Raw genomic sequence first — 14,546 nt, 5'->3', positions numbered from 1 at the left:
TTTCAGTGAGCTATTAACAAAAGAATTCCAGGGTGGTTGAAGACACCCCCTGATAAAAATAGGGTTGAATTATTCAAAAAGTTAGTTTTTGCAGTATCTAGGCTACATTATGGAAACAGTCTGTTCCTCTAAAGGATCCTGCATTGTAACACGCATGCGTTATTTGTCGTTCTTTTAGACCACATGTAGTTAATTCCTGTGATAAACGAAGGGGAATGAATCGCTAGGGGTGGTAAGTCACTTTCGGTAGACGGCGAAATATGTCGTTTTTTTATGAAATTTGTCGTTCTTTTTGTCTATTTTTAGTAATGCAGGATTCTTTAGATAAACCCCCTCAAAGTGAGATGAAGGTCAGGTGGTTTTTTTGACATTTTATCATGAGTGAGTAGTTTCAGAAAATCAAAAGGAACCCATTTGACCCATTTTCTCCCAAATTCTTTCACACTTGACAAAAAAAGCAAAAAATTCACTAGCCCTCAAGCAGCCATTATGGAGTTTTTGGACCTACCCCAGTGTAGGTCCTATAAATTAACCTCCGTCCATCCGTTTGTTACCAACTTTTCTCAAGATTGGCTCATTAGTTTTTTCTGATTTTTTGCGCAAAGATGTGTTATTATAAACCCTCGAATGTGACAGAGCTCCATTTTTGCAAAAAATATTTTGTTGGCTCAAAAAACGCATGTTTATCTATAAGAATCACTATTAATAAGCATAAATCTATGTTCTTAGTCAAATACTCAAACCTTTTATGAGATAGATGTTTTTTTTGCTTATGAGGGCTTACTTTTGAAGAATATGTGTGTTTAGACATGAAATTTTGGTTGCTTGGCGTGTTTTTATAGAAAAACTGGCCAAATTCGATATTTTTTTATAAGCACATTATCAATTACTAAAAAACGGCTAAAAAAGGGTTTTTTGGACTTTGTCACAGCAATCTTTGATTGGATTAATCGGATTCAAATTCCTTGTTTCAGCCAAATTTTAGGAAATTAACTGAAAAGAAATGCTTTCATTTTCTTTTATCCTTTAGAGGACAAGTATAAGTACATTCTGTGAAAATTTGAAGTCTCTAGCACTTTCCTATCCGGAATTATCTTGATTCCGATTTAGAGGGATCTTAACCGGGATGAGGACGGGATAGAGGGATCTCTCGAAAACGAAAGTGCCCAATAACTGGTGAACAATTTATTGTATCAAAAAACTTTTTTTCCTACTTTTACATTGCTATAAGGAGACATTATATACCAACTTCCATCTCCTTATGAGCACTATTTAAGGAGATACGAGGGATATTAGCCAAAAAAATCCCGATTTTACAAAAGTTCCAATGAAAGATCACTGTGCATTGTTTTTTTTCTGATTTTTTGCATGAAAGTAGGTAAAAGATGGCTCAAGCAGATTTTTGCAAGAAAAGAATTTTTCAGCTACATCAATGTTCTTAGCCAAACAAGAAGCCCGTCGGGCGTGAAGGCCCAGCGAAAAGTAACGTGTTGAAATCGAGCGTGCAAAACAGCAAATGCATGACCCCGTTGACATGGATCGAAGTGAAGACAGGAAAAAAATTTTCAAAATAACCGCGATACTTCTCATTGGTTAGACGCTTGAAATTTTATTGAATGGTTCCCTACCAACCGGGACTACACAGGCGAATAAGGCTCATCCGGTTGAATACTCTCCTCGGGTACCTAATAGCTGGGGGGTTTTGGAATAAGCGGGGGGGGGGGGGTTGGAAAAAATCTCAAAAATAAAATGTCCTGGGTGGAAAACTTTTGAAAAGGAGGCTACATGTTTTTTTTATAAGCATATGTTTTTTGGGAAACAAGCTCAGTTATGCTTAGAGATATTTTAGACTCAGGCTTGAAGTATGTTTATCATATGCTTATTTCGAGTCTCCAATTTTTCCAAAATCTGCCATTGCTATACATGAGGATAATAAGTTTTCTAATAGAAAAAAAAAATTTCACTAACACACCTCAAAAGCAAGCTCAGTAATATGCTTGTAATATGCTTATTTTTTAGACAAATTTAGGTCTTGGTATGCTTATAAACGTTATGCTTATAAAAAACATTTAATACAGCAGAATTAGGACAAAAGAGGGAACTATTAAAAACATTTTCGCAAAGATCAATAAGCAGGGGGGTTGGAATAAGAATGTCCTGGGTAGAAAATTATTTTCGAAAAATTAATTTGCGGGGGGGGGGCAGCTATTAGGTACCCAAGAGTACGAGTTTCAAAAATCGTCAATTTTTTTACCCATTTTTTTGCCTTTACAGTTTTGCCTGTAACGTCAGTCTTTGGCCAATGAAATATTTTACCAGGCCTTAGCAGCAGACCCCCCTCGCGAAAATGTCTTCAACTACATTCAACTTTCCAATAAAATTCTAGCCTGGGTATCCAGACTCAAAATTTCAGAAAAAAAAAACAATACAAAGTTTCTAAAATTTTTAATTTTATCACAAGGTCAGCTTTTTCCATAAATTATGCGCACCCATAGAAAAACTGGAAAAATATAAAAAAATCTCGCAAATATTCTGCTTAGTGAGTGGGCGCTTTTTAACGAATAAAGTGCACTCACCTGCACTCACATATGCAGGGAGAAATATCCCTGCATGCATGTTAGTTGGACCAGACCGTAAACCAGAAAAATAATCTTTAAAAAACTAGACAGTGAAATAGTTTACGGTCTGCATATCCAGGCTAATAAAATTCAATTAATGTTCGAGTTAACAATTAATGTGACAGATCCAGAAATGACCATGTTCACTGTTCATGCATTGCAACCATGAAAAATGTTTCAATCTAGTTCAAATTTACCCATGAGCTGCATTTAAGTGTCCATTAACAGATTCCAGAATCAGTTTATATACTTTAAATAATTATGTGATCGATGTGAGTCGAGTTTGAAACCGACTGACCGTTTGTTTAATGCGACAGATCCACATTTTATTTAATGTGTAGAATCATGAAAAAAGTCCCAATCTTGGACAAATTTACACATGAGCTGCATTTTAGTCTCCATTAACATATTCCATAATCAGCTTATTTGAAATAATTCTGTGTTGAGTTTGAAAAATTAAGCCATCGCACCTTTCGTCAAACGAGACAGATCCAGAAAAAATCATTTTCACGAACGCGTAGCATCATGGAAAAAGTTCCAATCTTGTTCCAATTTAAACATGAGCTCCATTTTAGTGTCCATTACCAAATTCCAGAATCAGTTAACTTGAAATAATTATGTGTTGGGTTTGAAAATCATACCACGTCCCACCACTGCTGTACTGACCGTTGTTGTTAACAGCGACAGATCCAGAAGTGACTGTTTTCTTCTGTAGCATCAAGAAAAATGTTCCAATCTTATTCAAATTTACACATGAGCTTCATTTCAGTTTATTCATTTCTATATCAGAAGCCATTATTTCCTAAAAATAAAGTCTTTTTGAAAAAAAGAAACTAAAAATGAAAGTGATTTAAGGTAGACTTTTCACTCATAAAACTTTATGAAAACTTGAGCAAAGACTATAAGATATGGCAGAATGTTGAAAAAGGTTTATAAAGAAAAATCTTTACAAAATTTCTTTGGTTTGAAAATCTCTTGACCACTAAAGCAAAGAAAATGTTCAAGAAAGTATGAATCAACCTCCTCGCTTCGACCGCCATCTTGTTTTGTTTTGAAAATTGTTTTGAAGGAGCGCGGAATCAGAAAATATATCTTTTATAGCCAGTACCTGACTTTAGCAAGCTCTTCCCTGTCCAGACGGCAAAACGTGTGGTACTGGTTTTAAGCGCCGCTTCTACCAAAAACGGACGGACAGACACACACACACACGTACGAACAGAACGTTGCAAATGAAAGGCCCACTCGCTTAGCGCTGGGCCAATTACTCAATTTTTTGATGAGATAGATGTTTTTTGCTCACAAAGTCTTGAATATGAAAGAATATTTCAAGAGCATGAATTTTTTGTTTCTAAACGTTTTTTTTATAAGAAACAAACGACTAATTTAAATAGATCGTCACTATTTGTGATCTGAATGATTGTTTAATGCTAATGGTCACGCTCACATAGATATCAATTATATATGTAGTATGAAAATATAAATGTTCTCTCCTGTCAGACCTACAAACAACAAAGAGTGGCCGAATTCTTTTTCCTCTTAGTGAGACCATATTACAATGAAAGGGTAATTAGTCCTCTCTGGGTCCCTCTGTCTTTATCCTGGCTTGGGACAGGCTGACTGTCATTTATATATATGTGTTAAATGCATAACCAGATAGTTCCATAAAAGTGTCACTTGTTTTTCTATTGTCTGCCAAATATCCAGATACGAAGGGAAACAAAATTCTGCCTGGTTCTTAGAGAATATTGAAAATATTTCAAGGGTTACTTACAAATGTTAATTCTCTATAAAGAAGTTATTTTTAAATAGTTGTCATTATTTCATTTAGGTTCTTTCAAAAGTATTACATAAGTTTGATTTAATTTATTTAGTCAAGGGGCAACTATCCCTGCAGCCGAGAAAAAGGAAGCAAGCAATGAACCAGCACAGGAGGAAAAAGAAGAAGAAAAACCTACGGTAAGTAAGTGATCTCTCTAAACATAAAAGTGAGTAATAAAAAGAAATGAAGTGTTGCAATCAATATCTAATTAGAACATGGTTGCAAAACATCATTAAAAGTTGTCCCTTGAATTGATCCAAAATTCATTCTTTCCACTAATTGCTTTTGCATTTGGTACTTTGCTTTAAAAGGAATCATTTCTGATATTAGAAATCACCGGAGCCAGCAGCTGAGCCAGCAGCTGAACCACAAAAACAAGAACCTGAAAGTGAAGAAGAAGTCGAAAGTGACTTAGGTTTGACTTTTTTGTTTAATTGATTTACTTTTATCTATAATTTTATTTATTAATTTAGCTACTTTCCTTTTATGACATAATTAATTATCACTGATTATGTATAAAGAAATTGTTTGGGTAATCATCAGTGGTTCATGCCAACTTACTTAAATCTGTTTGTTTGTGACAAATTTTAATTTTAAATTCATACCATCAGTTTTCTTGCTGGTTTAGCCAAATTGTCTGTTTGACATCTGTTGGCGCTTTGCCTGGGATGAACCATTTCCCTTGCGTTTTAGTGCCTCTTTGTAGAAATTGTCAATCAAGTAGATTTCATCACTTTGTCTTCTAGTGTCTCAGTTCGTTGACCAATTTTTGTACGTTTGTTTGCGTTGAACAAGAGTCGTTTAGTAAAACATTGGTTTGAATGTCATGCTAAGTGTCCGAGATGACTTATTGTTGTTTTGATACGAAAGTTGCAATAATATCATTGGTTCTACAAATTCACAAATTCATAGAATGTCTTGGTATGTCATAACAAACCGAAATTCCTCAGTCTTGGAGCCATTTTGTAAAAGTTTTGTAAACATACAGAATTTATTCTGTTCATTTCTGTAGTACTCACATTATTCCAAGTCAAGAATAAGTTAGTCTACTGCAAACCATTGAATTGAAAATTAATACTCTTGTCTGCTCTTGTTTTTAAATGAATTTTATAATTCATTAATTTAGTTATCAGTTCATAAAATTTAGCTTCAGCTAGTGATATACGAAGGTTTATTTCTGCTTTGCCTGTCGATGGTTCGTAATATTTTATCTCTTCTCTGAGGTATCGAAAAGTTTTAACCTTTTCGATCGCTAGATTTTGTAGTTTAGCAATAGATTTAGAGCCTGAACCATTCATGTCTTTAAAAGCACAATGCTTACCTGGTTTGCAGAAAACACTTTTGAACACGAATGGTTCAGTTTTCAAAGTTTTTAAAAACACCGAATGTCCTGTTGGAGCCGACTGTTAACAAAGTCTCGACTGGCTAATTTTCCCGATTTTCAAACCCGATTTTCAACCCGATTTTCATCTGATTGGTTCCGACAGGACACTGCAATAGCTTCAAAATCGTCTTGAAAAACACCTTGAACGCCAGAGAAACACTGAGTGGTTCAGAAACTTGCTGGTGTTTCAGGTAATGCATTTGGCTTGGATTTTATGGAAAAAATTGAGAGTTGATTTATGGAAATCCCAGAAACACAGGAAATACTGAAAACACATCACCTCGAGAAGTGAGGTGTTTCTGGGAAATGATTTTTGCTAAAAACACCCCAAAAAGCATGAAAGGTTCAGAAAAAGTGTTTCAGACAAAGTGTTTCAGACAAAGTGTTTTCAGTGTTTTTGGGAATGAAAGGTTCAGGCTCTTAGGGTACATCAACTGGTGATGTACTCAAAGTTGAAGATCATAGGCTTAGCTGAGGTCGACAAATGAGAAATGTACCGACTTTCCAATGGAGTCGTTAATTATTTATTAGTCAGTTATTTGTTGGATTCGTTTAGTTATATAGATACCATCAGATGTTCTTCTCCCGTAACGAAATCCTTGTTACTGGTAAATCAGTGTTTTATCGTTCCATCACTTGATTCTGTTTATAATCAGAATGACAAGAATCTAACATAGGACTGAGTCGATTTGTAACGCTCAATAGCTTTTCAGGGTCAGATGGACTCCCCTTGAGGTTCTTTTCCATAGTAGCTCGACAGAGTCTATGGCGTATTTGAGAAATTCAGAAAATAGTTTCTAAATTTTTTGGTAGTTGCATTTGTTAATCAAAGGTTTTTGAACGAAGAACTAACATTTTTAATCTTTCTGAACAGTTCCTCAGTTTCTCTACGTGTTGTGTGCTAGCTTTGCGTCTTAGGTTTATCCTACGTAGGTATTTCATACAATTCTCTATCTTCCTGGTAGCTTTCTTGAATCTTGGGTAGGTTTCAAGAAGGTCATTCTGTTGAAGCAATCGACGTCTTTGAAGTCTTCTTCGGATTCGTTACGTTTTGTTTTAGCAGAAGCGTTTCGAATGAAGCTGAGTAAAGCGAATTGTGTGTTGAGTTGTATTAAGTGTGTTGATCTAAGTAGAGGTATCGGCTGAATAATCTCTATTCATTCGTAGTGATGCGTCAAGATTAGTGGTGTATCGTTGTCAAACTTGGGGATCTTTGATTTAACATGTTGTCTCGGGGGTTTGGAATTGTTGCAGAATCTCTTTAGACTCTTCTTTATGAGGGGGGTCGGGCTCAAAATCGTCGAATCGATGAAGCATCCGGGATGACCATCCGGTCGTCGAACCGAGCATCCGGCCGTCGAACCGAGCATGCTCATTCCGGTTCAACGGCCGGATGCTCATCCCGGATGCTTTATCGATTCGACGATTTTGAGCCCGACCCCCCGGATACTTCTTTGTGGTGGCTTTTAATAGGCAATAATCAGTCTCGTTATCTAAACTGCGGTGCTATAGATGCAACAATTGACCATGTGTTGTTGAATGTAGCTTTCACATAGGATGTAGTTTGGAATTTTTCTAGTCGTTTTATCATTCTATTCCAGGTATATCTGTGAAGTAATCTGTGTTTGGAGAAGTTTGACGATATGATGAGAGTACAAGTGTGACAGAGCTGTTTGGATCAATATTGTTAACTGTTTAAATTAGTCGAATGTTTTTTTTTCAGACTTAGATGAACTGGATGGTATTATAAAAGATGAGGATGAAACTAGTCTTGAAATGGGAGACGAAACTATTGAAGTAAGTGGGGAAAATCTGATATTTCTTGAACCTTTCATCATTCCTGTAAATCCTACTCATCATTTGGTAGTGTTGACCTTAAAGCCGACCTAAGATGTACAAAACTCAACCAAATCGTTTATCTTTTCTGACCTGAGTCCATCTAGATTCACAGGGCTTCCTTTAAAAATCTTACTTTTTATTTAAGCTGTTACCATTAAAATGAAATATTTTTATGTAGGTGACTGATGAGATGCTTGAATTGTCAAATGACAAACGTAGCGCAGCAATGGGAGCAAAGAACGATGGTAAGTAAAGTACAACATACATTCTTGATTTTTTAAGTTGGTACATGGGATTGGTGGATTTGGTATCATATTATGTTGATGGTAAAGCAGGGGGGGGGTACCGAGTCAGTGTCCTGGCCCATTGGGTACTAACTTGATTTTTGGATTTTTTTCCAAAAAATTAGACCACCATCCTTTTTAATACACTGTACTAACTTTCTTCCACGACCGGGGCTTTGACACCACCCTTTTAGTACACTGTACTGACGTTTCTCCACGACCGAATTTTTAATACCACTCTTTCAGTACCACTGTACTGACTTTTCTCCATGACCAGGTTTTTGATGCCACCCTTTTAGGACACTGTACCGGGCTTCGACACCACTCTTTTAGTACACTGTACTAACTTTCTTCCACAGCCGGGGCTTTGACACCACCCTTTTAGTACACTGTACTAACTTTTTCATTGTAATTTTCTTAGATGACTACCCTTCTAGTACACTGTACTAACTCGATTTAACCTAAAAAATACACCACCCCACCAGCTATGGGCCAGTACACTGACTCGGTACCCCCCACCCTGGGTAAAGTAACATATGGATTGAGAATTATTAATCCACTTCCCCTAATAAGACAATTTTTTTGGATATTACTTGAAATACGTTAAGGGAACAAATTTTCGGGGAACAAATTTTTGTGGAATTTAATTTCGCGTTTTTTTGACAAATACTCTCAGGATTAAAAAAATCACCTTCAAAATGTGTCTTTTTAGGGCAAAATAGGCCATATTGAAAACAAAAAATTCTCTCAACCACAAAATTAAATTCTGCAAAACTTCACAAATTTTAGCTGTGAACCGTGAAAATTTGTTCCCTTAAGGTACTTAAATTAAATTGGTTTAGAAGAGCTTTAATTATAATAAAATACTCTCTGAGCCATACCATAAACTGGGCACTCTAATGATGACCCCTGCTTGATTGATTGCTTGAATTTTGTTTTGCAGGTAACCTTGATGAATGTATCACACTGTTTACAGAAGCAATCAAGAACAATCCAGTATCGGCATCACTTTATGCAAAACGTGCTCAGTAAGTTCGTTTGAACTCTATTTTTTTTTGCAACAGACCTTACTCTATTAAAGAAGTAACTATGATAGAATTTTTTTTGTTTTACAGAGTATTAATAACAATGAAGAAACCTAATGCCGCAATAAAAGACTGTGATAAAGCAATTTCCATAAACAAAGACAGTGCTGCACCATACAAATGGAGGGGACGTGCCTACAGGTAAGCTTTTAAGCTACGTCATATCTTCCTTCGTTTTTAAGCGTGAAACTTCTACTCTTCAGGATATGCGCACTGCTCTTGTTTTGAATATTGAAGATCTCCGGATACATCGCATGCGTACTGAGGATTTTATGAAACAATAGAAAGTTCCGAAACCTAAGCCAATCAATTGTGTTTCAAACATTCTTTTATTTTAATCTCTATTGATAAACTTCTATTGTTAAAAACCTCTATTATGTTTAATCCTATTAGAATCAAATTCCCGGTGGTGGTCACTGGTAGCCGCTCATAGCAGTGCCTACAAACCAAGAGTAAGGCCTAAAAGCCTGGAGCTGTCTAGTATGTAGACTAATGAGCTTTCAGCTGCATTAAAAGTTTTGGAATTTTTATCCTCTGCTAATTTAATCAGTGGCCGTGTGGTAATGGCACAGCTATCTCTACCATCTGATTAATATCATGTTTGTTATTAGTCATCTATTCTGAATTACAAACCTTTTCCTTTCATCAAAATTTAATTGCATTGCATGACCAATTTGAATACTTCCGCTTAATTTACGTGTCACTTTTATTGTCACCTGGAAAAATGTAAAAATAGTTATATTTTGGGGTGAATCTTTTTTTAATACTTCATCTGTGTCACATCAATCAAGGTGAAAAGAATTAAGCTTCTAGAAATCAGAATAAATCCGACATTGAAATTTGCAATTTTAAAGGGTGTACAAAATTTAGAGCACAAAAATTAAATGCGCACAGAATTAACGTTTTATTTATCCTAAACTTAGCTGTCACCCTCTGTGTTTATTAGGCACCTGAGAGTAGTTGTTTGAACAACTGCCAGCAGATTCATTCCCCTGCCTTACTGTAAGAAAATAATTGAATCTTTGTTATTAGAATGTTGGGTGATTATTTGAAGGCATTCCATGATTTCCAAACTTCAAATGGGCTGGATTATGATGACTCTGTACACGAATGGTTGAATGAAGTTAAAGCAAACGTAAGAAGATGGATCTTTCTTTCTGTTCTGTTCTTCAACACTTTTTCCTTGGTTTTAAATAAATATTAATTTTATAGAATGTAACTCGGAAAATTATTTCACATTTGATGATGGATACAAAATAAACCGTTTTCCTTGTAGGCCAAGAAAATAATGGAGCATAACCGCAAATACGAAAGACTACACGAAGAGAGAGAAAGAAAAAATAAAATGTAAGGTTTTTTTTTTCGTGGATAAATCTAGCACTAAAGTCTATTCACGATAAGTGTGCACTCTTTTTTCATTTACCTATAACTTTTGAAGGAATTCTTCAATCTTTATAAATTTGGTATCGTTGGAGAGATAATTGTGAGTGGAACAATTTGAAATAAAAAAATCTTTAAAAAAATTCTAAAAATGAAGATGAAAATGAAGAAGAAAAAAATGAAGATCTTGTAGAAAGGTGCTATAACTATCATTTTCACTGAAGTGAATCCTTGATTATCGAACATCATCACTGTGAAAAAATTTCTCAAAAATAATCATTCAGTCAAAAGATATCAAGCAAAGTTATAAGCTGTTTGACGTCTAAAAACGCTGTTTTCTGCTGTTTTTTGGGGTCAATCACTTATTAACTTTGTATCATAACTTTATATTGAATAAATATTTTAGTGAAATTTCTTCACAGTGATGATCTCCTAAGATTAAAGAATCTCTCCAGTGAAAATGAAAGTTATAGCACTTCTCTACAAGATCTTCATTTTTTTCTTCTTCATTTTCATCTTCGTTTTTAGAATTTTTTTGAAGACTTTTTTATTTCAAATTGTTCCACTCACAAATATCTCTCCAACGATACCAAATTTATAAAGATTGAAGAATTCCTTCAAAAGTTATAGGTAAATGAAAAAAGAGTGCACACTTATCGCGAACAGACTTCAGTTATAAATCAAGGGTCGTAAAAATATGTCCCTCCCAATATCTTTTGAGTGAAAACCGTACGACCCTAAAGCGCAAAATCACTAATTTTTACAATGGATGGCTGAACTGTTCTTGTAATATATATGTAAACAAACGGTCAAACATCATAAAACACATACCATACCATTGTATGTAGAAACTTAAAACCGTAGCAAATATACTGGTCACTTTGCCTCTATTTCTGTTTATTTTTTAAATGAGATTGGTTGTTCCTTTCATTACCATTTCTATTGTGTAGAATTTTCAATCCTTTTATCATCATTTAAAAGTTGACCATTGATTTTCAAAAGTAATTCTTTTTTTTTTTCTAGAAAAGAAGCAAAGCGAAGGAGAGAGGAAGCCCAAAAAGAAGTAAGAGATGCTTAAAAATGGAGAACCTACTCTGACAACCCTCTTCGTATTAGAGCTCTTTGTTCTTAGTAATGAAAGAAGAGTAAAGTGCAATTAAATGAATAACCAGCTTCTACCTTATCCATACAAATTTTCGCATGGATTTAATTTTACGCATTCAAATGGTTATTTTCGCTCTCAAGTATTTTCTCAAATAAAAGGTAATATAGGTTTTGAATGGAGTCTCATTCATATCTTGAAAAAGATTCAATTTAATATTTGTATTTAAGGCTTGAATTCTTACGATGGTTTTATTTATTTTTTGTATTTGTTTATTCCAGTATGAGCGTCAGCAAAGAGAACAACAGCAGAGTTCAGCTGGTGGATTCCCTGGAGGCTTTCCTGGTGGCTTTCCCGGTGGTTTCCCAGGTTTGCTGAATTATTACCATTTCTGACTGACCAAATATACAAATGGAATGTTTTCCCTAACCATTTGGTTGTGTATTGCTCATTTTTTGTTATCATTTTTGTAAGGCTTTTTCTAAGGCTTTACTGGAATTGAGCTACTTCCTGTGGCTTCTTTAATGTAATAAAATTTAAAGTTTTCCTTTTTTGATGGGCTAAATTTCTTCTTTCGTTTCTGTTTGTAGGAGGAATGCCAGGTGGAATGGGTGGTGGAATGCCAGGTAACGTTTCACTTCTGTTGCTGTTAATGCCTATTTTCATCAAATCTAAATAATTTTCTACTGGAAACATGTATTATTTTATCATCTGCCTCTCATGCAAGCTGCAGCCTCTGTTACACAGATCTGTCAGCAATTTCGATTTTCCATTGAAGATAACAGCTATATCTCATTACTTAAAGATAGTTTATCTTGTTTTTTTTCAGGTGGTATGGGAGGTGGTATGCCAGGAGGTTTCGGTGGAATGCCAGGTAAATATTAGTGGATCGTGCAGCTCTATGTTAGACTTGATAGGGATAATCACCGAGAAAATTGGTCTTTAATGAAAAAAAAGCACTGAAATTTTATCCCTATTTAAAGTCTACACTGAACTCTATTCTCAACCGGGAAAGGCATCAAAATAGTTTAGAAAATCCCTCCCTTACTTTCACCACTTTGGAATTTAGTTCCAACCACTTCCGCATATATTGACCAGAGCTAATTGCAACACATGTACATACCTTGTATTGAACATTGTCGTATTTCTTCTCATTAACTTGTTTTCCTTTTCCAGGTGGTATGGGTGGTGGAATGCCAGGCGGAATGGGTGGTGGAATGCCAGGCGGAATGGGACAAGGTATGTTCTTTCATCATGCAAAACATTGGTCGGCTTTTACTTTTCTTTGACAACCTTATTATATTTCGCGGGTTACAAAATTTCGCGAGTCGCGATTTTTTTTCGAGGAAACGTTTTTCGCGATTCACTAAATTGGGCATTTACATATAGTGGGAATAAAGCGAGAAAATGACTGATTTCGCTTGAAACACAACGTATTGGGTGTAAACATATCAAAAATAGTAACAAAACTAGTGACAAAATAGTAACTAAGTGTATCAAATAAGTATTTTCGATGTTCGACCTATTTTGAAAATTTTTCGCGTGTATTTAATTTCGCAATTTTGTATTTTTGAAAAATTTGCCTTGAAAAATCGCGAAATTAAGTACCTGCGAAATTTTGTAACCCGCGAAATATGATACCAATAAGGTACCTACTTTCTTTTTCACCTAGCACACTTTTCGACTTTTCACTGCATGTTTTTTTCGCATCAGGTATGGGTGGAGGTATGCCAGAAGGTGCAAGTGGAGGAGGAATGCCTGACTTCAGTGCTCTTTTCAGCGATCCTGAACTCATGGGCGCTATGCAGGTATATATTCTGTTTGTTCTATGCTCTTTTATTTCTGTACTTTTCTCTGAACCTATCTGAACTGAAATTTAGATCAAGATTATGAAATCTAAAAAGAATCTCTAGTTTTATTAACGTGTTAAAAATGGGCTAACTTAATTTTTCTAGGATCCCGAAGTTATGGCCGCCTTCCAAGATGTAAGCAAAAACCCAGAAAATATCAAGAAATATGAAAATAACCCAAAGGTCAAGAATGTGATTGAAAAATTACAATCTAAGTTTGGTGGTGCAGGTGGTGCGAAATAGAGCAGCTTTTATTTTGTTCGATTGTTCAGTCAATAACCACCACTACAAACACGTCTTATTTTATAAAATTATTTTGCTAAAAAATTACTTTCTTTTTCTATCATCGGTATTATAAATAGTTTCTTTGCTACACTCATTTGTCAAAAGATCAATATATTATATTTAAATATTTGGGTTTCCTCTTGTTTGGTGGGGAAATTTGATATGACCTTAGCTAGACCACTATCGACAAAAGGCTTTCCTTGTCTAAAGATTCGCTTTTGAATTTAAACATCCCAACTAACTTGGTTTTCATTGTCTAGTTTTCATTAGTTGTTGACTGTCAGTAAAAGTCCAAATAACGAGTTTAAAGGGTGAAATCCTTCGACGTCTTAAGAGTGTAGGAGTGATGTGTCTGGAGTCATTAGCGAGATTATGTATCTGGAATTTTCTACGGCTACGGCTAAAGCAGCGAGGGAAATGGCGAGTAAGGCAAGTAATGGCGGGTGAAAGCAAGTTCGATATTTGACGTACGGCATTATGTTGACTTTGCTTGTACGGTCTTTTGGTGTTTTTCCCGTACAGAGCAAAGTAGACAACGACATGTCGCCTTTGTTGACGACCCGTACAGGCAGCCCCCCAACCGTGGCCGTAGAATATCTCCGATACATAATCTCGCTATTGTTCTACAAGATGCCTTGATATCGAAAAGTTTAGACTAACGGCAATGAAAATCCAATTTTTATGATTTCAGCGGAGAAAGGTTACAGTAATAAGATCTTGAATGCGGAATTATCAACTAAGGCTTCTGACTTCAAGTGTGTACTAAGGGTCCGGTTTCAAAGGCCTATTTTTGGGCCGCACATACGGTCATGAAATGAAGACGTTTCCTTACGCTACGTGATATATTTACTGACAGTTAGGTTTTTCGAAATCTCTGTAACGAAGGGATCAGCGTAGAAG

At 35.4% G+C, this 14,546-nt stretch overlaps 1 protein-coding gene across 3 annotated transcripts in view; it reads left to right on the top strand.

Moving 5' to 3' along the window:
• LOC136805731 (hsc70-interacting protein-like) overlaps positions 1 to 13,771 on the top strand; it is an 18,223-nt gene extending 4,452 nt beyond the window's left edge. Inside the window, exons 2-16 of one of the 3 annotated variants that reach the window (XM_067062276.1) lie at positions 4,490 to 4,574; positions 4,768 to 4,852; positions 7,545 to 7,618; positions 7,839 to 7,905; positions 8,888 to 8,972; positions 9,060 to 9,170; positions 10,062 to 10,164; positions 10,306 to 10,376; positions 11,433 to 11,472; positions 11,793 to 11,880; positions 12,102 to 12,137; positions 12,341 to 12,385; positions 12,688 to 12,750; positions 13,225 to 13,319; positions 13,467 to 13,771. In XM_067062276.1, the coding sequence (XP_066918377.1) occupies positions 4,490 to 4,574; positions 4,768 to 4,852; positions 7,545 to 7,618; positions 7,839 to 7,905; positions 8,888 to 8,972; positions 9,060 to 9,170; positions 10,062 to 10,164; positions 10,306 to 10,376; positions 11,433 to 11,472; positions 11,793 to 11,880; positions 12,102 to 12,137; positions 12,341 to 12,385; positions 12,688 to 12,750; positions 13,225 to 13,319; positions 13,467 to 13,604 (1,186 nt within the window). In that variant the 3' untranslated portion in view covers positions 13,605 to 13,771. The remainder of the gene's footprint in view (positions 1 to 4,489; positions 4,575 to 4,767; positions 4,853 to 7,544; positions 7,619 to 7,838; positions 7,906 to 8,887; positions 8,973 to 9,059; positions 9,171 to 10,061; positions 10,165 to 10,305; positions 10,377 to 11,432; positions 11,473 to 11,792; positions 11,881 to 12,101; positions 12,138 to 12,340; positions 12,386 to 12,687; positions 12,751 to 13,224; positions 13,320 to 13,466) is intronic. The other 2 variants (XM_067062277.1, XM_067062278.1) reach the window with 2 other exon arrangements.
• Positions 13,772 to 14,546: the final 775 nt, after the last annotated feature.

This window comes from Clytia hemisphaerica, unplaced genomic scaffold (genome assembly GCF_902728285.1).
Source record: "Clytia hemisphaerica strain Z4C2 unplaced genomic scaffold, Clytia hemisphaerica genome assembly, whole genome shotgun sequence".
Taxonomy (NCBI): Eukaryota; Metazoa; Cnidaria; class Hydrozoa; order Leptothecata; family Clytiidae; genus Clytia; species Clytia hemisphaerica.
Note: the sequence above shows the minus strand (reverse complement) of the source record. Positions and strands in the feature narration are given on the sequence as shown.